General features: G+C 39.6%; 3 protein-coding genes across 4 annotated transcripts; all 3 read left to right on the top strand.

Moving 5' to 3' along the window:
* Window positions 1–9,937: 9,937 nt before the first annotated feature.
* H1-4 (H1.4 linker histone, cluster member) lies at window positions 9,938–10,679 on the top strand. Its single transcript, XM_082639558.1, has one exon. It carries the CDS (start codon window positions 9,978–9,980, stop codon window positions 10,635–10,637), a length of 660 nt encoding a protein of 219 aa, XP_082495684.1. The 5' UTR covers window positions 9,938–9,977; the 3' UTR covers window positions 10,638–10,679.
* A 1,087-nt stretch (window positions 10,680–11,766) lies between these two features.
* Window positions 11,767–20,775, top strand: LOC309813927 (histone H2B type 1-M). Of its 2 annotated transcripts, XM_082639123.1 has the most exons (3): window positions 11,767–12,185; window positions 19,260–19,295; window positions 20,388–20,775. In XM_082639123.1, the coding sequence occupies exon 1, from the start codon at window positions 11,796–11,798 to the stop codon at window positions 12,174–12,176; it is 381 nt and encodes a 126-aa protein (XP_082495249.1). In that variant the 5' UTR covers window positions 11,767–11,795; the 3' UTR covers window positions 12,177–12,185; window positions 19,260–19,295; window positions 20,388–20,775. The 2 variants fall into 2 exon arrangements, with proteins under 2 accessions (XP_082495249.1, XP_082495248.1); XM_082639122.1 differs by lacking the exon at window positions 19,260–19,295.
* Window positions 20,776–26,632: 5,857 nt separating this feature from the next.
* LOC309813172 (histone H2B type 1-L-like) lies at window positions 26,633–27,067 on the top strand (the record flags this gene model as incomplete). Its single annotated transcript, XM_082637750.1, has 1 exon — window positions 26,633–27,067. The coding sequence occupies one exon, from the start codon at window positions 26,633–26,635 to the stop codon at window positions 27,065–27,067; it is 435 nt and encodes a 144-aa protein (XP_082493876.1).
* Window positions 27,068–27,744: the final 677 nt, after the last annotated feature.

Genomic DNA, 27,744 nt, shown 5'->3' with positions numbered 1-27,744 from the left:
ATAAAGTTTCAAAACATGAGAATAAAATTTTACTGTACTTGGTATAACAATAATTTATAAAGGATGGCAGAATTAGTCACTGGAATAATCTTACAAGGCGGAGAGACAGTACAGGAAAGCTCTCTTAGTTTAAGTCCTTGGGCAAGTTACTTAACATCTTTGGATGCAGTTTTGTCTTCTGGAAAATGGTGTAATAATAGCACCATTGTGCCAGTGACTTGTAATAATCTTTGTTGTTACAAGGATTAAGTGAGTAAGTATTAGTAAAGTGCTTAGAACTTATTGTATTTACTGGCATATTGTATTTACTCTATGGTAAACTTTATAAATATATTGCAATATTCTCAATTGTAACTGACTATATTTGTACTGTAACTGATATAAATTATATTGGAGTATCATGGTTACTGTAAGTCTGGAGAATTCATATAAGAGCAACTGTGAGAAAAGGGAGGTTGGTGATCACCTAGAAAAAGAAGAGTTTGTAGAATGGTAATTTGTTCAGTGTGTCTTTTCCACAAAACAAAACACTGTACACAGGTGTCCTCAGGGTGGAGGAGCTGATTGATTGGGTGACCACTGCTTGCTAAAAATATCCCTTATTCCAACTATATGCTCAAAAAGCCTCCTCTAATCTGTATCTTGGTCTTCCGACCAGAAAGTATGTACACCTCTGATACTTATTTTCAATATCAAGTGCAACTCTTATTATAAATTAATTAATGGCATGGCTTATAAACTCATTTCATGTGAATTTAGGTTTGTATAATCATAGTAATAGGTAATAGATCATATGTAATATGCAGGGTTGTTTACTATGTCTCAGTATTATAAGCACTTCAAAAATATTTTATCAAATCTCAGCATACTCCTACTGAGTAGATAATAGCTGTATCAGTTAGATTTTGCTAAATCGTATATCAAAAAAACCCCAAAATCTAAGTGGATGACAATGGCAAGGGTTATTTCAGGCTCACGTTGCATTTTTTTATAGATCGGTTGTGGTTCTGCTCCACATTTTCTTCATGGAGGGACCCAGACTAAAGGAACATGACATGAAAAGATCGCACTGCTCCTAACGATTCTGCTGGAAAGTGAGTACACCTCACTTGTACTCACATTTGATCTACCAAAGCAACTCCCATGGCAGTGACTGATATCAAGGTGGTGTGGAAGTGTATCCTCACAGGGGTAGGCATGTCATAAATCGATATCAGTGGGCAGGGTTGTATAATTCTCCCAAAAAGGGCAGCAAAAAATTGGGAGTAAACGTGAAATCTACCACACTATCCTCATCCAAATTTTAGACACGAGAAACTTGAGAAATAGAGATTAGTAAATTTGTTAAAGTTGCAAACCTAGTAAGTGATAGGATTGGGATCTGAAATAGAGCTGTTCATCTCCAGAACTGTGATAGCCAGACTCCAACATGGCCCTAGTAATTCTCATCCTCTGATATGCACGCACATGTGCAGACTCCCAAACTAAATAGGACTGACCTATGGAACTAATAGAATATTATGATTTCTGAAGTTATGTCATAAAGGATATTGTGACTTCTGTTTTGCACTCTCTTGGATCACTCATTCTTGGGGAAGCCAGCTGTGATGGAGTGAGCTCTCAAGCAGCCCGATGAACAGGTACACATGCCAAGGAACTGAGGATTTCTGCCAATAGCCAACACTGACTTGCCAGCCATGTGAGCCATATGAGACATCTGGGAATTGGATCTTCTATTCTCAGTCAAGTTTTCAGACGACTGCAGCTAGAGTAACATCTTGACTGTAATCTTATCAGAGATCCCAAGTCAAAACCACCCAGTTAAGTCACCCCCAAATTCCTGACCCATGGAAACTGTGTGAGATAATAAATGCTCATTATTATTTTAAGCCACTAAATTCTGGGATAATTTGTTATACAGCAATGGATAACTATGCCAAACTGCCACCAGGTATGAATTAACAATATTGTGTAAGTGGATGGAACTTACATTGACAAACCAGCAAATTCATATAATTTAGGGGGAACAGAGAGGGAAATGTAAAGGGATGCTGAGGGAATAACAGGAAGTAGGATAGACAAAGAGAGAAAAGTCAAGAACAGAGAAAAGATACACAGGCTCAAATGCAATCTCTTCTTATTCATTGAACCATCTCTTTTGAAGACACCAGCAACATCTTTGAATAAATAGATGTTGAAGAGATTGATTAGGAAAATGATTATGAGTTCAATATTAAGGTTAATGGAAAGGGAGTTAATATCTCTGAAGTCATTCTTTCTCACAGGGTCCACTTACTAGACAGAAGGGAATACTTCTCAAGCTCTTGCCAGAATTAAGGGATCTGTGTTTTGACTCTTAAGAGTATATATGTAGACACTTATGTTTTATATTCTTAAGCTCTTCTGGGCCAAGAAGGATACCCAATCCTCCATCCCATCCCCAGATCCAAACTACTCTCCACCTGCACCTTCTGCAAGGACCTTTCCTCCTTCCAGATGCCACAGGATTCCCTTCCTGACAGCCCAAGGGACAAATCACTAACCTCTCTCAGGCTTTCATTCTGAAACAATAATGGGTTCTTGGAGTTTCCATATGCTTCAACATCCAAATTAAGTTTAGAATCATTTATTAGATTCACTCTTTTCATATTTTTTTGTTTCAGTTTTATTGATTTATTTAGACTTAGGCCAGTGAACAATTTAACTCTGAGTTTAGAGCATAAAATGTGTGTGAGCTTGTGTATAGTGCAAAATACATAAGATATCAAACTATATACATACTCTGCAAGATATAAAGATAAAGAGATTAAGATCACCTCTTAAACTATACCTTCAATCTGCTGATGAAGACCTATTATTTATTAAATCAATTTATTTGGTTGTGATCACAAATCAATAGATTTCTCTATTGAAATTAAAGAGAAAAGAGGAGAGGGAAAAGATGAGAAGAAGAAATAGCAGAGCAAATTGCATTTAAAAGGAATATCTATTACTTCCTCAAAGTTTTGTTTCAGTAAGGGCAAGCATGAGTGCATGTGAATGTGAGCATATGATGTAAAATGTGTTTCTTAGTGTAGGTTATAGTCAAAAAGAGTTCTTAAAAAAATAAATAACTGGCCAGCTAATGAACATTTGAAAATAAACTGAAACCATTACTGTTTAGGCTACAAAGCACCCAAAACTTAGTGGCTTAAAACAACTATTTTATTATACCCATAGATTCTTCAAATCAGGATTTCTGATAGAGCAGAGTAGAGTTGGCTTGTCTCTTTGCCATGATGTTTGGGAGTTCACCTGAAAAGACTTGACCACTGGAAGCTGGAATCAGCTGGAGACTCCTTCTCTCACATTGCTGGTCCTTGTATTAGGATGGTTCAAAAACTGCTATGACTAACCAGAGTGCCCAAGCGTGGTCTCCACAGGCAGCTTGGCTTTCTCACAACGTGGTCTCAGAGCTACCGAAATTCTTATGAGATAGATAGTTCAGAAACAGAAGCCTAAGTGTTCCAGCAAATAAGGCAGAAGTTCCATTGCTTTTTAAGACCTAGCGGTGGAGGTCACACAGCCTCCCTTCCTGCACATTCTATTGGTGCAAGCTGTCACAAGGTCACTCAGATTCAAGGGGACCAGAATTAGACTTGATGGGGGAGTGGCAAGACACATTGGAGAAGGGAATGTGGGTCAGGAGAAATAGTTGTGACCATTTTTGAGAAATCAAATTTGCCATATTATATAACCACGAGAATGTCCAGGAGTGGTAGACTAGATAAGTAAATACATTGGGCCACATGTAGAAAAGAAATATTAAACTGCAATGAAAATCACCAAACTAGAGCTCTCTGCATCAGTACAATACAGAGGGATGGATCTTGTTCAGGGAAAAAAAAACAAGACATGAAAGACTAAATACACTGTGATTTTGCACACGTACATAACAAAATCAGGCCAAACTAAAGCATTGTTTATGGATACACAGATAAATAATGAATCTGTAAATGAAAAAACAAGCATATAATTTCTGTGAAAGTCCAGATGAAGAGCAGAAAGAGGAGAGAGATAGTACCTGAATGTCTGAGAAACTCAGCACCCATATCTTTTTAAAATAAGCTTCATCATATTTTAAAGAGAAACATGCTGTTTGCTAATAATAAAGTAATTTTGCTTATGGTAGAAACTTTGAAAAACTATTAAAGTTTGGACACAAGAATAAAAATCACCTACATTTCTGCCACTTTGGCAAATCTATGTCACATTTAGGTATATTTCCCCCTTCTATGAAAACTGTTATAACATGGTGAGATATGAAGAGGAACTTTTTTTTTAGGAAACTTTTTATTTTGAACTAATTTTAGATTTACAAGAAAGTTGCAAAAACAGTACAAAAAGTTTCCTTATATCCTTCAACTGGCTTCCCCTAATGTTAATGTCTTACATAACCATTGTACAGTTATGGAGAACAAGAAATGGACGTTGGTGCCATATTGTTAACTAAACTTTATTTTATTTATTTTTTAATTCTTTTTTAAAATTTAATTCAATTTTTTTATACAGCAGGTTCTTATTAGTTATCTATTTTATATATATTAATGTATATATGTCAATCCCAATCTCCCAGTTCATCCCACCACCACCCACCCACCCCATCCCCACCCCCATGTTAACTAAACTTTAGACTTTATTCAAATTTCACAAACTTTTCCACCAAGTCCTTTTTCTTTTCCAGGATCTTATTCAGGATCGCACATTGAATTTACTTAATGCTTTTCCTTAGTCTCCTCCAGTCTGTAACAATTCCTTAGTCTGTCCTTTCCTTTCATGGCCTTCACATTTTTGGAGTATTGATCAGTTATTTTTTTAAATGTTCCTTGAGTGGAATTTGTCTGATGTTTACTCATCCCTGGAATGAGTTTATGCATTTTGCCAGGAAATATCACAAAAACGATGAAGTATCCTTCTCAATGCAAGGAGTTCATGATGTTGATATGTCTTACTATTTGTAGGGTTTACCCTGCTCACTTAGTTAAGGTGGTGTCTGGGTTTCTCCACTGTAAATTCATTGCCTTTCTCTTTGTAGTAGATAGATATCTTGGGGAAGATACTTTGAGACTCTGCAAATCCTGACTGTCCTTCAAATTTCACTCAGTGATTTTAGTATCCACCTGTGGATTTCATCTGCAACAAGGAAAAGTTGTCCATTTTCCTTATGTATGTATGTATGTATTTATGGATATATATTTTATCTATGAGTTAAAATCCAATATTATCAATTTTTATTTTGTTGCTCAAATGGTACCAGCTTTAGCAATTAGTAGCTCCTTGAGAGTGGCTTGCATGGTGTTTCAACAAATTTTCATTTTATTTTAAGCATCTTCCTTTTCTGGCACCACAATATGTTCCAGGCCCACCCTGTATTTTCCCTGCTCCAGCCTTGGAGCCAGTCACTTCTCCAGATAGTCCTGGTTCCTTTGATTAGAGAATGATGCTTAAAAACCAAAGATTGTCTTCCAGGTGTGCTAATTGCTACTAGGGTGTCACTGCTTTTAGGTCCGCTCCGCTGACAGAGCAAGGAAGTATATCTGTATGTTAACCCAATCACATACACACACTTCTAGGTGTCTATATCTATTAAACTGGAGATGTATTTTAAAATATGAGTTTATATTAATACTTCTGATTCTAATCCAGCACAAGTTTCATTTTAGCCAAATACTTCTTTTTGCACTAGTGAGAACACTGGATCTCATTTTCTACACTGTGTTTACTTCTTTGTTCAATTCTAGACACATAAATAGTTTCAGAATTGTTAACCCTTAACCCTGAGAAAAACACTTTTATTAGATTACAACCTTTATGTGTAGTTGCTTTTGTCTTTAGCCTTATAGTATCCAATCAAGACACTGTTTTCTACAGTTACTTAAGTTAATTTTTATCTTCCCAAATCCCTTTAGTGTTATTATGTAATAACTGTAATTTAATATAGTTTGGTTAATTTGTTAGTGCTTGTATTCCATTCTGAGTTTCCCCATCTCTACTGTTTTTAATAGTGTGACTATTTTGCTGATATATGAAGCATTACTATAGTTTTAAGAGTCAGAGTTATACAAAAAGACATACTCAGAAAACTGTCACTCACTTCTCATCCCTGCGACTCTGTTCCCATTCCTCCCTTCTTTCCATTCCTTTCTAATCCCCACCCCCTGAGATAACAAATCCCTTTCATTTTTGGTTTATTCTTCCTGTGTATCTTTTGCACAAATGAGAAAAAAAATGTATTTTCTTATATCTTCATCTTTCTCTTACAGAGGGTATCATACTATAGACACTCTTCTGCACTTGGCTTTTTCACTTAACCATCTATCTTGGAATTCATTCCTTAATAATTCATACAGATCTTCCTCATTCATTTTTGTAGCTATATATTACCCAATTGTACATATGTGTCCTAGTTTATTCAATCACTTTTATATGTGGATATTAAAGTTTGCTCCAATATTTTACAGTTCCAAAGAATGCTGCAATGAATAACCTTGAGTATGCACCATGCCCCAGTTTTATTTGTTGAATTAAATAAAAATAATAACAATTTCTGAAATAATATATAGCCCATTTTAAGAAGTTTTCCAGAAATGGTCTACACCAAAAGCCAAGATAGAGTGCCTCTTAAAAGAGTCTACAAAGGGGAGGCTGTCCCAACAGATAGAGATCTACAGGTGGTCTTCAGAGCGTCACCATGGCTGCGATCATACAACACGCATGCTATGAGGAAGCTGGAGAAGGGCTAATTTGTTTCGCAAAAAAGCGCCTCTTCCCCAAACTCTGTCGTGAGTAATGCAATCATGGTAACCTACTGAAATAGAAAAGTCCAGAATCAAGTGCTTGACTCTGGAGCCCAGAATTTTGGAGTAAAAGGAACCAAGTATAAGCCTCCCTTTCCTTTCAGCTTTTCCACAAATCTCATCATTACTCTTAGCACAGTTGCTATCGTGTTCAAAATGGAAATGTTTGCAGAGTGCGCCCCATTTTTTATGACTCGGGGTTTCTTAGAGGCTTAAAAACGCCAATGATAGGAAATTACTTTTTGTAGATTATTAGCGATTAATACACTTGAGAATATTTCATGGCTATAAAAGTTCAAAAAATGCATGAGGAAGACTCCTCCCAATCTGGCCATTGAGATTGTACTGTAAGAAATACATTTTACACGGTGGCACCCAGCACACAATCAAAAAGCTATGCAGAGGGCTTCCCTGGTGGCGCAGTGGTTGAGAGTCCGCCTGCCGATTCAGGGGACGCGGGTTCGTGCACCAGTCTGGGAAGATCCCACATGCCGCGGAGCGTCTAGGCCTGTGAGCCATGGCCGCTGAGCCTGCGCGTCCGGAGCCTGTGCTCCGCAACGGGAGAGGCCACAATAGTGAGAGGGCCGCGTACCGCAAAAAAAAAAAAAGAAAAAAAAAGCTATGCAGATAACTGAAACTACATGCTTTGGGCTCTGATCCTTTGTATTCTATTCCAGTTCATTAAAAAGGAAACATTTTGGCCTTGTGCTACAAAATTGATTTTGCAACATTTAATGATTTTTCAGACCGGCACCCTGAAAAACACTGAGCAAATGCTTTGAAGTCAAACAGATGTGAGCTGGAATCCTGGATGCACCTCTTACCAGCAGTCTTCTTGGGAGAATTCAGAATTATCTGGGGCAAGACTTGGAATCTATATTGAAAGCACAGGTACAACACACACATATACACACACACACATACAAACACCCTAGGTAGTGCTGATATAACTGACAGATCAATAGGAAAATAGAGCCTTTGGTGTTACTTCTATTTCAAATAAATGCTTGATGTGACAGTGGCAGATCCTCTACGTCTTCTTTAAGTCTGTCAAATAGTTTTATTTATAGAAAACACACTGCACCATAGGAGATGAGCATAGAGGAGTTAAAAGATCACAGACTTTGAAGAATTTAAGTACCTCCAAATCAGAAGTCGTTAGGGATACATAGAAAATAGTGAGGCATTTGAGAGAAAATTCCGGTGTGCTCTGCAAATTTCAACTATGTAGGGTAGTGGTTTTGTTTGTCATTGCAAATGAGCATAACCCCACTGCTCTGGGATTAAAGTGCCCATAACATCAATTTCTGTAGTAACCATCAATGGGTCTGTTTTGGAGCCTAGTCCCCTCCCTTTTTATTTTAATATATAACAAAGCGCAAATTTATTTTTCACTAGCATGCACAAATTACATTGAAAATGTTTACATATTAAGGCTTTAAAAATATTGATAATTTATATGTCTTTTATACCAGATTCAGCATTAATTTAAACAAGACTCTTTTGAGACATTTCATTAATGTTGAATCAAAGATCTGTATTCTTTTATTTCAGTAGTAGAGTCTGTCGTGTGTGGAGAAAATTGGGGGCAATGGAACTAAAAATTAATGTGATGTCAAATGCCATGGTACAACCAGCTACACCCACAGAATTGTATCCTATCACCTTATAGCACTGGCCAAAATTTAAAGTCTTTCAAGTACATGGCTTGCAGTTTTTAAAGACAATTCCATCCAGATCATTTTCCAGGAATAATTCCTTTAGCTGGGTTTTCATTGCCAACGTGAACACTTTGGTGATTGCCAATATGTACTACCTAAATAAAACCACTTTTTCAAAGACCTTGCAAAGGATGCCTTCAGAGGACAAAAACTTAACGTGGATTGTCATTCAAAGCTCTGCTTCCGAGCTGGAAATCTGAACTTGTCATTCGATCCTACACGGAACTTATTTTCTTTTTGATGGAGCTCCGGGAAGCATAGGGCCAGAATCTTCATGAGTGAAGCCATATTTGCTGTGTGGACTAGTCATTCATCGGTTATTCAGTGATAACAGGGTCTGGGTTTCTCCAGTAAAGGGAATAGATATGTTATAGTCTACAGTTTCCATTTGGTTCCCCTTATGATCAACGCTTGAATTCCAGTTCTAAAGAGTATATTTCTGTTTGATCCTGAAGCATATGCCAAAAGAACTCAGCAAGACTGCAAACAAATTCTTCCAAGTGCACCTCCGCTCCCAGTGACTTCATAGAAAACATCTGTGTGTTATTTGAAAATTAATCCTTTTCCATCTGTGTATCTGTGTTTTGGACTCCCTTTCCTTCCCAAATATCCTGAATTCAAGGTATCTAAACTCATGGAGCAGTTGTCCAGAGGAGAAGCAACAGCCCCTCCCCCAACCCCTGGGAGCAGACAGGAAAAGAATTATCCTAAGGAATTGTTTAAAAACCCAGACGCAGCAGAAAGAAATAAAACCGTGGCTGCATACGTTGATGTCCCAGGGGTCCAACATTTAACCTCATATGGGCAATAATTTGTTTAGCATTAAACTAAACCAGTTTGATGAACTCAAATGCCCTCGGCTCAATAGGCAGGACTCTCAGAGGAGCCTGTGTTACTTCCCTCACTTAAGTGCAGATTTGTAATAAAAATCCTAATGCCAGTTACATGCTTTTTGGACCTATAAGAACCTAACCACCTGGAGAATCATATTTGAGGGGTCAGAAAACTCCACAGTTAAAGATCGGTTTATAATTTACGAAGAAAATAGAAAGTTTTGTTTCTCTGAGTTGAAATTTGACAAGCACGGCGGGAAATATTGCTGGGTTTTGGCATAAGGTTTTGAGCTTTCCTCATAATTTGAGACCTGAGTGAAGCCTGAGACTTTGGGGATCATTTTCTGGGAAAAATCGGGCAATTCAGTGCAGAGAATTTTGATATTTTTGGCATTTTTTGAGGTGTAACAAACACAACTCGGGATCCGAGAGGACACTCTGAGGCTGCCAGCGAGGCGGGCTGGACAGCGCACCAATCACGACGCAGCTCCGCCCTATATAAACGGGCGGGCGCAGCGGCGCGGCCCGAGTCCCGGCCAGTGCCTCTGCTTCCGGCTCGAATTGCTTTTCTAACACCCGCCTTCAACATGTCCGAGACTGCGCCCGCCGCGCCTTCTGCACCGGCCCCTGCCGAGAAGACGCCGGTGAAAAAGAAAGCTCGTAAGGCTGCAGGTGCTGCAAAGCGCAAAGCGTCCGGGCCCCCAGTGTCCGAGCTCATCACCAAGGCTGTCGCTGCCTCCAAGGAGCGCAGCGGCGTTTCTCTGGCTGCGCTCAAGAAGGCGCTGGCGGCCGCGGGCTACGATGTAGAGAAGAATAACAGTCGCATCAAACTGGGTCTCAAGAGCTTGGTGAGCAAGGGCACTCTGGTACAGACCAAGGGCACCGGCGCCTCGGGTTCTTTCAAGCTCAACAGGAAGGCGGCCACCGGGGAGGCTAAGCCCAAAGCCAAGAAGGCGGGCGCGGCCAAACCCAAGAAGCCCGCAGGAGGGGCAAAGAAGCCCAAGAAGGCGACGGGGGCGGCCACCCCCAAGAAGAGCGCCAAGAAGACCCCAAAGAAGGCGAAGAAGCCTGTCGCGGCTGCAGGAGCCAAAAAGGCAAAAAGTCCGAAAAAAGCGAAAGCAGCCAAGCCGAAGAAGGCGCCCAAGAGCCCAGCGAAAGCTAAGGCGGTGAAACCCAAGGCGGCTAAACCAAAGACCGCCAAACCTAAGGCAGCCAAGCCAAAGAAGGCGGCAGCCAAGAAGAAATAGGAAGTTCCTTTGGCCTAAGGCTTAGAAGCTCGACACAACCCAAAGGCTCTTTTCAGAGCCACCCAAAGATATCAGGAAAAGAGCTGGTGGCACATTTTAAGAGGGCGGGGCTAGGAGAAAAAGGCCGCAAGTGAGGGGCCGCCCTCCCCGCGGTGGGTCTTGATGACCTCGGCTGTAGTACAACGTGACAGTCCCCTTAGGAAACGTAATAGCGAGGTTAGACTGACCAGGGAACAGGCCTGAGCGTAAGCTGCTTGTTTCAGGCTCCAGGGTGCGGCGAGAGTGGAGATCGCTGGTTGTAAGTTGGCCCGCACTTCGCCCCAAAGAGCGCGGTAAGGGAGAGTACAAAGTTAGGAGCAGGAACTCCCCCCCGCTATACCAGGCACTGCGTTCTGTAGGTGTCTGGAGACCACTAAAATGAAATTTAAATGTTTACCCCATTGCACGAAAGATGGTTTATCATTAATGGGCCACTTGCATTTTCTTTGGTTAATTAACAAGGGCATGCCGACAGGCAAAATTGGCATGTTTGCGGGAAAAATACTCCCAAGTATTTTAAGCATCATGGTTACTAAGTAACAAAAATTATCAGGACTTCCGATAGAGGACGAAAAGGTTAAGAACTGTTAACTTTTAAGAGGGTGACCCAGCCCAGGAGGTTATGTGCAGGTGATGGTTGCTTATTGGTTAGCTACCCAGGGCGCGGGGTAATGCGTTTATCGAGCTTGTCCACTAGCTCCATCTGGACATTAACACGGTGACTAGTTGCGGGGCCCGGACCAAAGCACGAAATTATCCAAAGGAACAGAGAAGTTGCTTTCAGTTACAAACTTAAAGCTAGCGTGTTGTCATTTCCTCATCTGCTTGCTGGGAAATACACCGTGCAGGTGCTTCAAAAGGCTATTTGTACTAGCTATGGGTAGTCTAGTCTAGGCCTCTCTGATTGGGTCAAAGCACACTAACTAAACAGCCAATGAAAAGGTAGACCTGCTATTATCATTTACATTCCTGTTTGTGACGCCACAATAAAATTAATCCAATCATGAGCGAAATCTTACTAACCTAATTTGAATACCGCATCTATAAGTAAATGTGGCCTCAGTGGGGGCGACTCTTTTCCCAGGTGTTAGCGTGAGTGTTCGAGTTTTTACCGCTACAATGCCTGAACCCACCAAGTCTGCTCCGGCCCCGAAGAAGGGCTCCAAGAAGGCAGTGACCAAGGCGCAGAAGAAGGATGGCAAGAAGCGCAAGCGCAGTCGCAAGGAGAGCTATTCCGTGTATGTGTACAAGGTGCTGAAGCAGGTCCACCCGGACACCGGCATCTCGTCCAAGGCCATGGGCATCATGAACTCGTTCGTCAACGACATCTTCGAGCGCATCGCGGGCGAGGCGTCGCGCCTGGCGCATTATAACAAGCGTTCGACTATCACTTCCAGAGAGATCCAGACGGCCGTGCGCCTGCTGCTGCCCGGGGAGCTGGCCAAGCACGCCGTGTCTGAGGGCACCAAGGCTGTCACCAAGTACACCAGCTCCAAGTAAACTTGCCAAGTAAGCGTCTTTACACCTAACCCCAAAGGCTCTTTTAAGAGCCACGCATGCTTTCAGCAGATGAGTTGTAATCCTGTCATTCCAAAAGCTATTTTCGGATGTCTCCTGCCAAATTTAAAGCTTCATTACTGTTCTTTAATGTTCTAATACAGCCGCGTAGAAAATACTTATGAGGAACTTAGAAAATAACAATATGTGCCGTTAATTGCGTGCTCGCTATGGGCAAGTACATTTCCATAGAACCATGATACCACATAACCAGATACCAATTTGCACTGAAAATTCCATTTCAAGTGTACAGCTTTCCTCTTCGTGTGTAGGTCTCCAAGTTGATCCTAAGGTTGATCCGGAATTTGGCGATCACCCCTTACCCAGAGCACGAAAGAGGATGCTCTGACTTCATTCTGCTCGGAGCTTTTCCATTACTCTTTCCCTTTTTAAAAAAACAAAACAAAACATATAGACATGTATTTCTGGAAAAAATGCTAAAGGAAATGGGAGTTTTCACTCATGTTACACAGGTTTTTCTGGTTTTCTTGCTTTGTAATTGGTGCAGTTTCTGCTTGAGGCTCTGAGCAGTGGGTGGGGGAGGGAGAGGAGGATCCTACACTATCCTAAAGGCACCGAGGAAAGGGAAAGGGAAGCCTTCAAACCCTGTCAGCTACTGTATCTTCTTTCCCAGAAAGTCATATTTAATTTATAGTCCTTTGGGGGCAGCATTCAGCTTTAAAGTCCTCTGGGTCACAAGAGGAAAGCACAGTACTCAATCAGTTAAGGCGCCTGATTAAAGTCTGAGGCCCCCTTTTCAGCACCCTCTCCGCTTTCCCGGATGTCCCCGAGCGTCAAGGACGGAGAGGAAGTAGAATGAGAAAGAAAGCCCTTTCTGGCAGGATGTGGCTTTTGCCGCACTAGGTAGGACAGGGGTAAAGGTTTTCACTGCTGAGGAATAGATTTTGTCGGGAAGATACATCTCTGAAAAGAGGTTCAGAGGGGCTGAGAGGGAATGGCCGGGAGGAGAGGAATCAATGGTCAGAGGTCACCAAGAAAATTGCCAGGTAGATGAGGCTGGGCTGGGAATGAAGTGCTGGTTGAGATGGAAAATTTAGGTGGAGGGCATTGTTGGCTGAGGGAGGAATGAATTTAGAAACTCTAGGGTTCTCACGATCTCCCAAAGAAACAGGGATTCATGGATTATGGGGACAGATTTTCCATAATATGGCAAGCTGGGTACTTGGATGAACGATTAAAATCCAGAATAATATTTTTTTTAAATTTATAAAAGCAACGAAGAGCCACCACAAAAGTAAGGAACTCTCGGTCCCAGGGGCTTGGCCCACGTGAAACCCCAAGCACCACAGCTGACTTCACCCAAACCTGCACTTTGTTTTTTAGGGTGTTATGTGACGCCTGGCCATGGTGGGGAGCATGATAAGAACTCTCTCCCAGTGAAGCTGAGACACCAGACCAAAGTGAACTACAAATAAACACACAAACACACTCACCACAGATGATGGCAAAGAGTCTGCCTTGAACCTTGGTGCTGAGTAGGTTCCACTGCTGAGAAGTTGGACCTCAAGCCAGACTTCACACTTACTTGTTTCAGCTTTAATACCACAAGGATTCAAAACACCCAGGCTAAGAATTTAATTTAGGGATATCCCAAACTGGTCTGGTGCCCCTGAGCACCTGTTAAAAGCAAATACAAATCCTCTCTGGAAGAATAAGCTTCATTTTAGGCCTCAATAAATCTTCACAGATAAATATCCAAGAAAATGAATGAGCAGCTTCACAACCGAAATTAACCAAACACACCATGAAATAAGGCACCATGACCAAGAGCAACAGACAATGAAAACAAAAGCACAAATTAACAGATACAGACTTCAAGTGACTAACTTTAATAGCTTAAAAAATATATCTATGTGCGGGATTAAGAGAATACAAAGAATGATCAAATAGATTTGAAAAATACAAATAGAAATTCTAGAAATATATATACATTTATTTCTAGAATTTCTATTTGTTTTCTATAGAAACAAATGTTGCTATTCTATAATTAATTATATATATAATTATATATAATATATATAAATATAATATAAACAAACTTATATAATAAATACATATAAAATTATATATATAACAAATTAAATATTACATATAAAATTAGAACTGAAATTAAAAGCTTACTGGATTATTTTAATAGCCAATTGGACCCAGCTGAAGTATTTTCATGAATTATATAACCAGATCACAAGGAATTATCCAAAATGAAAAGAGACGAATGTAAAAGTGAGTTTAAGAGATCTGGAGTTAGTAGTAAAATTGTCTGGCATGCATCTAATCATAGTAGCAGGACATGCAGAAAATGATGCAGATGTGAGATTCAAATGATCATGGCTGACAGTTTTTTAGAATTGGTGGATTACTCATACAATGAAAAATAAATGTAGTGAAAAATGATACAACAGAAAGGGTTACTGTGTGACACTAAACTAAGCCATATACATTCTTACAACAAATATAATGCTGATTTTCATAGGGTTGTGCCTTCTAATCTGTGTGGACACATGGCATCAGACCAAAGCACTGTTTGAAATTCTTGGGAGGAGAGGACTTGAGTGATTGATTATTTACGTGCATTTTGTATCTAGCTAAGAATTCTGTTAATGCTAATCCATATTTAATGGACTATCTTGATTTTCATTGCATATAATACTATCATTAGCAAATAAAAAATCTTTGATATTCTTTCCAATAACAATTTCTCTTAATCTCTTTTATCTTGCTATTGTGTTAACTAAAATCACAAACTATTTCATATTAGACATGCTATTAGATGTCACCATCTTTTTCCTCCTTTTCATGGAAATAGCTTTGGTAGTTCATTATTTATAATAATACCTGTGTGTGTGTGTACGTGTGTGTATACGTGTGTGTGTATGAGAGTAGTCTTTATTGTACTGACGTAGTTTCCTTTTAAATCTTTTTTAAGAGTTTTTATTAGGAATGATTTATGAAGTTTGTCATCTGATGAAATAATGTCCTTTTTCTCCTTTAACCTTTTGCAGTAAAGTACATGTAGATTTTCTAATGTTAATCCATGCTTCCAGTCCTAGGACAAATCTTATTTGGTCATGTTGTACTATTATCTTAAATAATGGATGGATAAATTTTCATATTTTACATGGATTTTTAAAATTTCTACTATTCATACATAAAATCATTCTATGATATTCTTTTTTGGGTTTACCTTCATCAGATTTTGTCCTTAAGGTTATGGTAGCTTCATAAACTTCACTGTAGGGCTCTCCTTTATTATTTACTGCTGCATAATAAATTATCCCCAAACTGAGCAGCTTAAATCAATGAACATTTATTATCTCATTCAGTTTCTGTGATCAGGAATCCAGAAGTGACTTAGCTGGGTGGTTATGACTCAGGGTCTCTCAGGAGGTTGAAGTCAAGATGTAAGCATAGGCTGCAGTCATCTGGAGCATAGGCTCCAGACTGTAGCTGGAGGATTGCCTTCCAAGATGGCTTGAATGCCATCTTGGATGACAGACAAGTTCCTGGTGGCTGGTGGCAGGAGGAACTCAGCTCCCTGCCATGTGGACCTCTCTGGAGGGCTAAATGACTGTCTTCAAAACACGGTAGCTTTATCTCACAGAAAGAGAAATTATATAGAGAAAGAGAGTGCCAGGAATGCCTTCTGCGACCTAGTTTCGAACATCACACACTGACGCTTCTGCCACTTTCTATTCATTAGAAGCAAGTCGCTTAAACCTAGCATATATTCAGAAGGGGAATTAGAATCCACTTTTGAGGTAAGGATATTTTAAAAATTTGTGGACATATTTTAAAACCACCACATCATTCTTTTTATGCTTTAAATACTTGAATGTAAAAAGTATTTGTGCTTTAAAGATTAGATAGAAATAAGTTGTAAAATCACCTGAACTTAATACCTTTATACTTGGTAGATTTTTAGGAATTCCAGCAACCTAGACTATAATAGACCACTATCCACAGAGACAGTCAATAAAACTCCCACATGATGTCCCGATGGACTTTCCTCTGAGATTGTAAAGGACAAAATAGCGGCCTCTGCAGTTAAATAAAACATTATCTCAGCACATAGCAGGTACTTTTTAAAATATTGAATGAATTGAATTAATTCATCTGAGAAATCCTAAACTGCAATCAGGAAAGCAAATCTCTGATGCACAACTGTTTTGGAATGTCCAACAAACTAATACGTTTGGTCTTTTTGAAACAGAAAACAAATTGAAGAAAATAAATATAGTAAAAAATTAAAATTTCAGAAAATACTGTGGTATATGAAAATAGGAGAAAATAGGGCTTCCCTGGTGGCGCAATGGTTGGGAGTCTGCCTGCCGGTTCAGGGGACACGGGTTCGAGCCCTGGTCTGGGAAGATCCCACATGCCAAGGAGCAACTAGGCCCATGCGCCACAACTGCTGAGTCTGCGCTCTACAGCCCGCGAGCCACAACTGCTGAAGCCCACTCGCTTAGAGCTGGTGCTCCGCAGCGGGAGAAGCCACCTCAATGAGAAGCCCATGCACAGCAAGGAAGACCCAACACAGCCCAAAATAAATAAATTAAAATAAAAAAGAAAATAGGAGAAAATAATAATACAGAAAATGGTAATGAAATTTAAAATTGACAAGAAATTAAAGGGAACATAAAAATTTATTTAAAATATAGGAGTGAAGATTGATGATGAGTAAAAAAATACAATGTTTAATGTGTAAGGTAACAGATTAAGAGTTAGCAGAAACTCCGTAAAAGAAGAAACTAAAGTGAAGAATTCAGTTATGAAGATTTATAAGGAGATTTTTTTTTTTTTTTTTTTTTTTTCTGTGGTACACAGGCCTCTCACTGCTGTGGCCTCTCCCGTTGCAGAGCACAGGCTCCGGACGCGCAGGCCCAGCGGCCATAGCTCACGGGCCTAGCCGCTCCGCGGCATGTGGGATCTTCCCGGACCAGGGCACAAACCCACGTCCCCTGAATTGGAAGGCGGACTCTCAACCACTGCACCACCAGGGAAGCCCTATAAGGAGATTCTTGATGTGTGTCAAAATGTCCTAGCAAATTGTACCATGGCAGTAGTTAGCATATTTATTTATAAATCAATTTATTTAAGAGATAGTCATTGAATGTGTCTGGGCTAGTCACTGGCATGGGCACTGGAGATACAAAGAGAAATAAGATTGTCCTTGACTTCCAGGAGCCCTCAGTTTTGTAAGATCATCAAGGAAGCTTACAGTTAACTGCTTTCATTTCCCTTTATCTTTCACTAAGGCCCAAACAAATGTTTATCACTCTTTGGAAGTCTGCAGTTAGGTGAATAGGCTTAGGCTCATGTGGGAAGTACCAAATTCATTAAATTAAGGCAAAAAAAATCATCCTAATTTTTGAGTGATAAAAAAATATAGTAATATTAATACCATTGTGGGACTTCCCTGGTGGTGCAGTGGATAAGACTCCATGCTCCCAATGCAGGGGGACTGGGTTCGATCTCTGGTCAGGGAACTAGGTCCCACATGCATGCTGCAACTAAGGAGCCTGTGTGCTGCAACTAAGGAGCCAGCAAGTCACAACTAAGGAGCCCACCTGCCACAACTAAGAGCTGGTTTAACCAAATAAATAAATATTAAAAACATAAAAACTGCATATAAAAATAATAATAATACCATTTTTTTTTTTTTCTTTTTGCGGTATGCGGGCCTCTCACTGTTGTGGCCTCTCCCGCTGCGGAGCACAGGCTCCGGACGCGCAGGCCCAGCGGCCATGGCCCACGGGCCCAGCCGCTCCGCGGCATATGGGATCCTCCCAGACCGGGGCACGAACCCGTATCCCCTGCACCGGCAGGCGGACTCTCAACCACTGCGCCACCAGGGAGGCCCCAAATAATACCATTTTGACATAGTGCAAAGCTAAGAACAGTCCACAAGGCTGCACTCACACATCTGACACCAACTTCAGGGTTCAGAGGTCTCTCCAAAACTACCCTCAGATTAGGTAATTTATTAGAAGGACTCACAGCACTCATTAAAAGCTATTATACTCAAGGTTAGGGTTTATTATAGCCAAAGAACACAAAGCAAAATCAGCAAAGGGAAGAGACACATGGAGCAGAATCTAGGAGGGTTCCAAACTCAGAGCTTCCGGTAACCCTTTCCCAGTGGAGTCACAGAGTGTTAACAACACCTTCCTGCAACAATGTGTGACAACACAATATGTACTGCCAACTAGGGAAACTCACCCAAGCCTTGGTGTCCAGACTGGACCTTTAGTATCCAGTTCCTCTGGATCTAGTACAGATATGGCATGGCCCAAAGCAGCCAACATAAATGATCCTATTACACTATCCAGTGTAGCTCAATGCCTCCTGGTAAACAAAGATAATTCTTATCATGCAGGACATTCCAAGGGCCTACAGATCACATTCCAGCAAAGGGCAAAGGCCATACCTCCTTGGATAAGGTTAATTCTGAACAAAGTCATAAGAAAAACTATATTTTTACAATTTTGAATTAGATATCTATCGACTGTAACTTGAGTTCTACAACTATTTGCTTTTTATGATTGTTCTGTCACATATTTTTGCATTAGATCAACTGTGAACCCAGAAATTATAAGATTTCTTTTGGAAGACTAATTTTTGTACTTTATTCAGATGAACAAGTTCAGCAGTCTCCTCGATTCATACTCCCAACTTCCCTCCAAACCCTAGCTGCAGGAAAAGAGACTTAGGAGAGGTAGAGTTCAACTTTGGGAAAAGTTTGGGGAAAGTTTCATGTTGGTGGCATGGGCATTTAGTGCTAAATAGAAGAAAAGGCTCCTTTACATGAAAAGCAGCATTTGAGTGGCTCTTCCTTTCATAAACCATGAAATTTGCCATCATGCACAGGGAACAGGAATTGTAGAAAACTAAAGGAGTTATGCTTTAGAATTTTGTTTAAAAGTTTTAACACTGAATGTTAAGCTGTATTTCATAAATACAAAACTACAGAAATATCACAGCCAAATTATGGCTATTTTTTTTTAGGAAAGAAGGAGGAGGAGCATGGGGAAAAGAAGAACGGTGAGAGAAAATGAGGAGTCAGAAAAAGAATGGAAGAAGCAAACTACTACAAAAGGGAGAGAAAGGGCCTAGTGACCAAAGAGAAGTCTATAAAAGACTGTGATAGGAGAGAGGCAGTGGGTGGACAGACTTAGTCATGTATTCGGTATTTCAGCTGGGTATCACACCTGTTACATAACTGAAATATTCTCCACATTTCTTGGGTTTTAGGTTGAGTGGATTAATTAAAATGGTATCATATCTGGGAGACTTTCTCTGACCAGCAGATGTAAAATGGTACCTCCCTATCCCATTTTTTACTTTCCTCCATTCATTCTTCTTTGTTATACTTAGTACTTATTGACATAAATTTGTTTATTATTTGTTTCCCTTCCCCATTCTCAAGACTGTAAGCTCATTGGAGCAGGGTTAGTCTTTTTTGCTACTGACTCCCTAATGCCTTGACTGTTTCAGACACAGTAGGTTCTCAGTAACCATTTGCAGCGCGACATAATTAATTAATTAATTAAAATACACATACGTCTGCAACAACAGGAATAGAGGCCAGATCTGGTTGTTGAAATGGTTCAATTGAATGAGTGACTCTTCTGGGTCTCACTTTCTTCATCTATACAAGGAGAATAATAATAATGCATTACTTCTTCGAGTTATTTTAAGGATTGAGATAATTTGTGTAAAGCTCTTAAAACAGTTATAGTCATTTCATAAGCACTTAGCAGTTGTTAGCAATTGTTATATTTTCCTTAATCTCTGAATTAAAATGAAAATCAGAGTGACTAATTCTCTTCAGGTCGAAAACTAAAGGGAGAGAATATACGCTTTTGAACTATTTGAATTCCACCCCAGTAAGGGTAGTTGGGAGACTTGAAACAAAGATTACATTATTGAGAAATATCTCTTGACTGAGCATGGTTTGAGTCATTACTTGTTAACGCTAATAATGACTAAAGCGTAGGTAACACTGGAGCAGAGATTCCTCACAGCACATTATACAAGCGTATGTAAACAGAACCCTCTTCTTTGTATAGCAGATATTAATGTTGATGGCAAAATGGCACCTAACATATAAACCTTTTTTATTTCTTCAATCAGGGGAGAGATATGAGTGCAGAGAAGAAATGAATGCAAACAGTAACTGAAAATGAGAATCTGGCCATAGAAGTTATGAAGTATGATGTCTGACCTGCCTGAGATGATAGATAAGTGTGTATATCCCACCAAAATCCTACCCATCCTGATTTGCTGCACACTGACTTATCAAAAGGAGATCACTACCCGAGTGGAAGTGCCTAAACAAGGTGTTTTAGCTTTTTCATTTTATTTTTATTTACATTATAAAAACAATTTACTTCTGTTACAGGCGTAATTACTGGGAACTCATTATTTACCGTGGACTACTTTTGCTGGGGGAAGTCTGAAAGGATGGCAAAACATTTGTAAATGAGATGCTATATTTAATAAACTCTATGGATAATTGAAATTCCGCTTTCACTGTTGATTCAAATTCTTCTCCTAAGATCTCCCCTTTCTGGACAGGCAATTTATTTATATTTCAGTTTATTTTCTGGCATTAAGTTCTGAGTGGGTAAGACCTAAGAACTGTTTTGGCTTTGTTAACGATCCCGAAGGTAAAAACTTAGTTTAGCTAAGCTGACATTTAAGAGGTCACCTTCAACATCTGAATTAAGGGGAACACATTACTTCTCACCTGAAGGATTTTTTTTCTTTTTTTCTTTTTTGGCTGCGCCTCGCGGCTTGCGGGATCTTAGTTCCCCAATCAGGGACTGAACCCGCGCCCTCGGCAGTGAAAGCTCGAAGCTCTAACCACTGGACTGCCAGGGAATTCCCTTGAGGGGTTTTTAAAAACAGATTGCTGGACCCCACCTCACAGTTTCTGATTCACTAGACCTGGATCCAGTAATTTGCATTTCTAAATTATCAAGGTGGTGCTGATCCTGCTGGTCGGGGATCACACCTGGAGAACTGTGATTTAAATTACGACTTGGGATGTCCCTGAAATGATACTACCAAATAGCCGCACAAAACTGAAAAATCACCTTGAGTTTAAACTGGAAGTGTCAAGTCGTGAAAATTGGCACCTCCTTCCGGTACAGCCACGCAAGGGTGGAAAGAATAACGTGTCGCTCCACACCCGGCCTCTGTCGGCTCCCGCCCGTAGCCACGCCCCCCCCCCACGCAGGGTCTGTCCAAGGGCCGTCCCGCCACGCCGCTCCACGCCGGCTCGCTCATTGGATCGTCTCACCCAACCTCACGTTCCGCGGCTTCTCCCAGAGCCCCACGTTACGCATACGCCACATTACGTCACTTCGGCTCCCCCGCCCCACCCCGCTCCCCGCCGCCCCGGGGTTCTCCAGTAAGCTGCAGGCTTCCGCCAGCCATTTGCGCGCGCGAGATTTCCCGTGGCAGCCACCTGCTGATGCGCAGGCTCTGCCGACCCAGCTTTTTCCCGCTACCACTGGATACTGGAGAGTCCCAACAGTCCGTGAGGACATGCGCAGATTAAAACGGGGAATTGAGCAGTTTGAAGACCGAGAAACAGGGTAGCAGACCTCCGGTAGTTTTTTGACTTTTTCTCAGCTGACGCTTTCCCTCATAACTAATCCCCAGGACATCTTCCTTGCACCGCCCCTGTTTATTATCAACACATTTCTAGGGCACTTTGTGTGAGGATTAAGTGCGTGTATATGTATGTGTGTGTGAATTATTATTACTTCCCACTTGAATAACTATATGTGTTTTAAATTTCATCTTGAGATGCACGAAGGGCCTACATTTATTAGGCTACGGTAGACACAGACCCTACAGCTCACAGTACTTTTAGAGGCTCACGAAAATATTTTAATTTCTTCTAAAATCAGGATTAAAAATGAACTTTTAGGTCGATGAAAACGTTCTGTGTAATACTAATATTTTAATGTTTATATAATTTTAATAGTGTTATTATTTTTCTTATTATTTTTACGGAGGAGAGGACCCAGGAAGGCAAAAGTGCATAGGGCCCGCAAAACATAATGCAGCCCTGGGTGCAGTTTGCACACAACCATCTCCAGTTATTTTTATTTACTTAAATTTTTTTTCTTTTGGCATACACCTAGACACATTTCCAAGTGCTTTCCAGATGTTAACTCCTTTAATACTCGTAACACACCGATGAACTATTGTTATCCCAATTTTACCCAGATAGATTGAGTCACTTAGAGCTTAAAATAATTTATCCAATGTCATCTAATTAGTAAATGGCAAAGGGGATTCTGACCCAAGCAGCTTAGCTCAGGGTCCCTGCTCTAAACCATTGCACTAGAGACATTATCTCTTGGTAACTCTAACCAATCCGAATCAATCATAGCAAGTAAAATTTAGAGCAAAGTAGCCAGGCTACTTTGAGCCCTCTTATTGACTTTGCCTACAAAGATTTGAACAAATGCTTAATATAGTTTCTGACAGCTCAAGGTCTGATGATCCTAGCTTCTCTTAGATTCCCTGCCCCACTATTTCTTTTTTCTTTCTTTTCTTTTTCATTGGTTTTATTTTGTTTCGGAGAATCATCTTCACTGTTTTTGCTCATTAACATGAATTTTACAGTGCTTTACCAAAAATACAGTGCTGTTTTGCGGCATAACATTGAATTTTTAGCTTATTTTGGAGTTTATGAACATTTTAGCATATTGAGTCATCACAAAACAAACATAGTATAGTGTATATCTATCTCTTAATTTGAGTGAATCTTGTTTTGTATCCTCCAATCGCATTTCATAGTTTTATTCTCATACAGATCTGGAATATATTTGCCTGGACTTAGAATCCTTAGAAAGTGTTGTTCTGTTGTAAATGATTTCTGGTTTTTCTGTTTCAATTCCAGAAAGGCCATGAATTTTTATGTGGTGCTCATGTAGCAAGCAACGCTCTTAAGCTCTGTAAGGTCTAATTGTTTGTTTATAGATTTTCATGAATTTTTACAATGACATTATTTTCAGACAAAAAAGATAACATCTTTTCTTGTTGCATCCTTACCCTTCTTACTTGTACTTGTCTCATGGTATTGGCCAGACCCTTGGTGCCATGTTGAATAGGAGTAGTACCACCAAACTTTTGTCTTTCTTTTGACTCTTTGGGAATCATTCTAAAATTACACTTAAATGTTGTGCTCACTGTAGCTACTCCTTATGAAGTAAGTAGCTACTCCTTATCCTTCTAGTTTGTTAAAAATGTTTATAAAGCCGGAGTGTCATATTCTAACAAATATTTTCCCAGTATCTATGCAAATGATAACAGTTTTTCTCTATTAATTTCTTACAATGGCAGATTTGCTGTTAAACTTTTCCTCCATTCTCGGAATAAACCCTATATGATATACTATTATTTTTTTTAAATAATATGGTCTCTTGGTTTCCATTTGCTTGCATTTCAAATACGGCTTTTTTTTAAAAAATGAATTTCATGAGTAAAATGAGACTATAATTTTCTCTCGGCTCTCTCTTCCTTTCTCCCTTTGTTTTAGTTCTGTGTTGTTCTTGTCCAGTTTAGGTAAGTGTACACAGTTGCAAAAGAAAAAAAAGGAGAGCTATTTTTCTATTGAAATGGCTTCTGTAAAATAGGGATTATCAATTACTTAAATTCATTAATACCTGTAAAACCCAGTTGTGCTTGGTATCATTTAGATTGAAGAGTACAGGAGATTTTTTTTTAACTGCCTGTCATATTTCCCTAATCATAACTTGTTTATTCAACCCATTAATTTTTTTCTTGAAAATTATCCTTTTCTGTTAAGTTTAATTTTTTATAAAAGTTCTTCATAGCATTCTTGTGGTTCTTTATATCTCTTTTTTGGTAGCTACTTTCCCTTTTCTATTCCTATGATTTATTCACACACACACTCTCTTCTTTTTTCCTCATTAGTTTTTCTAGATGTTTGTCTATTGTTATAAGGTTTTTCAAAGAACAAGCTTGTGGTTTATGATTATCTCCATTTTTTTCTTTAATTTTTTTTAAAATTTCAGGTCAGGGTTGACATATTTAAAATAATATGTCAATGTGAAAATCCATGAGAATCTATAAACAATGAGATCTAATAAGAGCTCAAGAGGGTTGGTAAATATGTGCACCACATAAAAATTCATGACCTGTCTGTATATTAGCAATGACCTATCTGGAATTGAAACAGAACATCATTCACAACAGTACAACACATTCTGAGAATTCTAAGGCTGATTCTTTCTACTTTATTTGATTTATTTTCCTGTTCTTTTTTTAGCTTTTTTTGTTGAACACCTAGTTTGCCTATCTTTAGTGTTTCTTGTTCCTTAATATATGCATATAATATTATATATCTCCCTTTTAGTACAGCTTCAGATACATCCAACAAATTTTATATGTATTATTCTCATTCATATTTATCTCATAATATTACATAATTTCCCTTACGATATTCTAATCCATGATATTTAGAAGTGCACTTTTAGTTTCCAAGTATATGGGAAGATTGTTTTATTTTTACTATCTTAAAACAAATATTTTCTATTGCTCTTTAATTAGCTGATAAAAGAGTGCCGTATATATGAAACTGTTTTTTTTTGTATCCATTGTGACTTTTTCTAAACTGGGTGTTGAATTTTTGAAATTATTAAATGTGTGCTTTTAAAAATTGGACAATCTCTTTGTGTTAAGTGCAGGAATCACAGATAGATCAAGTTTGTTCATTGTGTTTTCCAAATCTTCTATAACCATACATGTTTTTCTTTGCTTGTTATGTGAATTTATAAGAGTAGTATATGAAAGCTTGCCCTACAGCTGTAAACTTGAAGTTCTCTTGCTAATTCTGCCAGTTGTTGCTTATATAGTTAGTGGTTATGTGGTCAGGTGCATATAAGGTCCTGAATGTTACATCTTATCAGTGGATTTTTATTTTATCATTATGGAATATAGCTCTTTTTTATTTCTAGTTCTATTTTATTATTATTTTTTTAACTTAGCCTGGTTTTGATGGTCCCTTGTTCGTTGATTGTATTATTACATTTTTATTTCTTCAAACTTCCAGTAAATAGTTATTTTATAGTCTCTGATAATTTCAATATCTGAAATTCACTGCCCGAGGGAAAGAGAGGGAATCTAAGGCTCTTCTTTGTTTGGATGCCTGACCCTCCATAGTGTCTGTTTTCCTCTTCGATTTGATAACATTTATTATAAGCTTATATTTGGACATTCCAAGTTCCTGGTAGAATGTCTGGCACGTAACAGATGCTAAATAATTACTGAATAAATAAATCACAATCAATCTGTGTACAGTATATCTAGAGAACTTGGGTTCACGATGCTTCCTTCCTGAAGGGGTTTATGTTTGCCTTCACAAGTCACTAGGAGGCGCTATGAACCTAGGTTACTAATTTCAGGAAGCTTTCACTGAAACACGGCGGGGTGGGGGTGGGGGGCGGAAGTTTGGGTAGCCTGAGGAATGTTAGGAAAAAAAGTCAAATTCAGGGAGGACACCTCTCTGCAGAAAGGAAAGATGGTACTGAAAGAACTAAGAAGCCGGTTTCAGACAAAGATGATGATGATGGTAATAATAATAATAAATTTAAAATAAATGTGTTAAACACCGGATTCTTAATTTTTAGTAAGTTTTTGGGTTTATTGTTTGTTTTATCATTTCACTAGTTAGGCTGAAGAACTATTTCTGACCCTCCTTTGTGGCTAAACTGGATGTGATTTGCTCCTTTCCAATTCGAAGGTTTATAGCCATATAGGCTACGAAATTCTTTTCTTTCTTATCTCCCTTCAAGTGATGTAATTTTATTTCCCTGCCCTTTGTTTTTACGCTGTATTTCTGCATTTTCTGTTCAGTGGGAAACACTGTACTCGGAATTGTCTGGATAACCGCCTATTTTTTCTCAGTTCTTCCTTTCCCTCTCACTGGATTCAAATGTAAAGATACAGCTTTTCCAGGAGCTGTAAATGGGTCTTGCAAATCGGAGACTAACCGTGCCACGAGCTTTGCCTCCTTGGTATTTCAAAACACTGGAGAGAGTTACTTCTAGTTTTTAAAATTAACAAACTAATCTGAATTGTTATAAACGAATCAGAACTCATTATAAAATAGGTTAACTAGATTAAAGAAGGTGGCCTGATTGCTGGAAAACTGTCTCAGGATATGACCAGTGAGACAGTATATCTGGAATGATTTATTTGCATGCAGACCTCAAGACGAACGAATCAGCAATTGCATAACTAAGTCTTCATTTGCGTAACGTTGCCTACAAATAAGCAGGATCCGGTGGGACGTACACCAGTTTTCTTTTCTTTCAGAAGACATCGACGGTACAATGCCTGGACTAGTGAAGTCCCTGGCCCCGAAGAAGGGCTCCAAGAAGGCGGTGACCAAGGCCCAGGAAAGAGATGGGAAGAAGCGCAAGTGTAGCCGTAAGGAGAGCTACTCCGTGTACGTGTACAAGGTGCTGAATCAGGGCCATCCGGACCCCGGCATCTGGTGCAAGGCCATGGGCATCATGAACTCGTTCGTCAATGACATCTTGGAGCGCATCGCGGGAGAAGCGTCACGCCTGGCGCATTACAACAAGCGCTCGACCATCACTTCCGGAGAAATCCAGATGGCCGTACGCCTGCTGCTGCCCGGGGAGCTGGCCAAGCACGCTGTGTCCGGGGGCACCAAGGCTGTCACCAAGTATACCAGCTCCAAGTATGTTTATATCCACTTTTCAGAGCCATTTCACGTTTTCACAATCAGAGCTGCGCACTAGCTTGTGCGGTTTCGTGAACTCTGGGAATCAAATTAGTGTCAAGGGTAACGCTTAGCAAACAAAGTACTTAAAAAGTAAGCGATCCTCGGGCGGCAAATCTACTGTTCCGCGTATGAGGGTTCCCAACGGCTAAAGCGAACGTGCACTGAAACCACTTAGTGCTAACCCCAATCCTTGGAGCTCTAGGTCACCTTTATAAAATTTGTACAGGGTGCTCTCTGGGCTGGAATCGGTGCTTTGTGAAGCTCTGGTCTTGGTTTTATGTAAAGCGTCGGGCTGTAACGTCCAAGAGACCACAGTTATGTTTGAAAGTCCCACCGTCTAAAACCGGAACTTTCTTAGTATGACTTTGAGGGTCTTCCGCCTAGGTTCCTTTGTGTGGATCTAATTCCCTTTCCTCACACTCCCTCACCCCCAGCCCTTTGCCTAGGGCTTTCAAGTCTTGGCTGAACATTTTATCTAAGATTCTTTACAAGCATATTATGTTGGGTGGCTGCAGCTCTCCAGTAAGGGGAAAATAGTTACTAACTTTTTATTTTGTTTTATCTCTTTCCTGGTCATTAGATTTTTGTTTGGAGAATGCAGTCTTCTCCCCACTCTCCTGACTCGTTTTACAAACTAGACCTGCAAAATTCACAGAATTCTGTATTCAGCCGCCTGTCTTCTCACTAGAGTAG

The sequence above is a fragment of the Mesoplodon mirus genome, assembly GCF_964341445.2.
Source record: "Mesoplodon mirus genome assembly, chromosome: 12".
In the NCBI taxonomy this organism is placed as follows: domain Eukaryota; kingdom Metazoa; phylum Chordata; class Mammalia; order Artiodactyla; family Ziphiidae; genus Mesoplodon; species Mesoplodon mirus.
This window is presented reverse-complemented; position numbering and strand designations above follow the sequence as displayed.

Bases quoted from the DNA above. Each gene is read 5' to 3' on its own strand.
- H1-4 (XM_082639558.1), top strand. From the start codon at position 9,978: ATGTCCGAGACTGCGCCCGCCGCGCCTTCTGCACCGGCCCCTGCCGAG.
- LOC309813927 (XM_082639122.1), top strand. From the start codon at position 11,796: ATGCCTGAACCCACCAAGTCTGCTCCGGCCCCGAAGAAGGGCTCCAAG.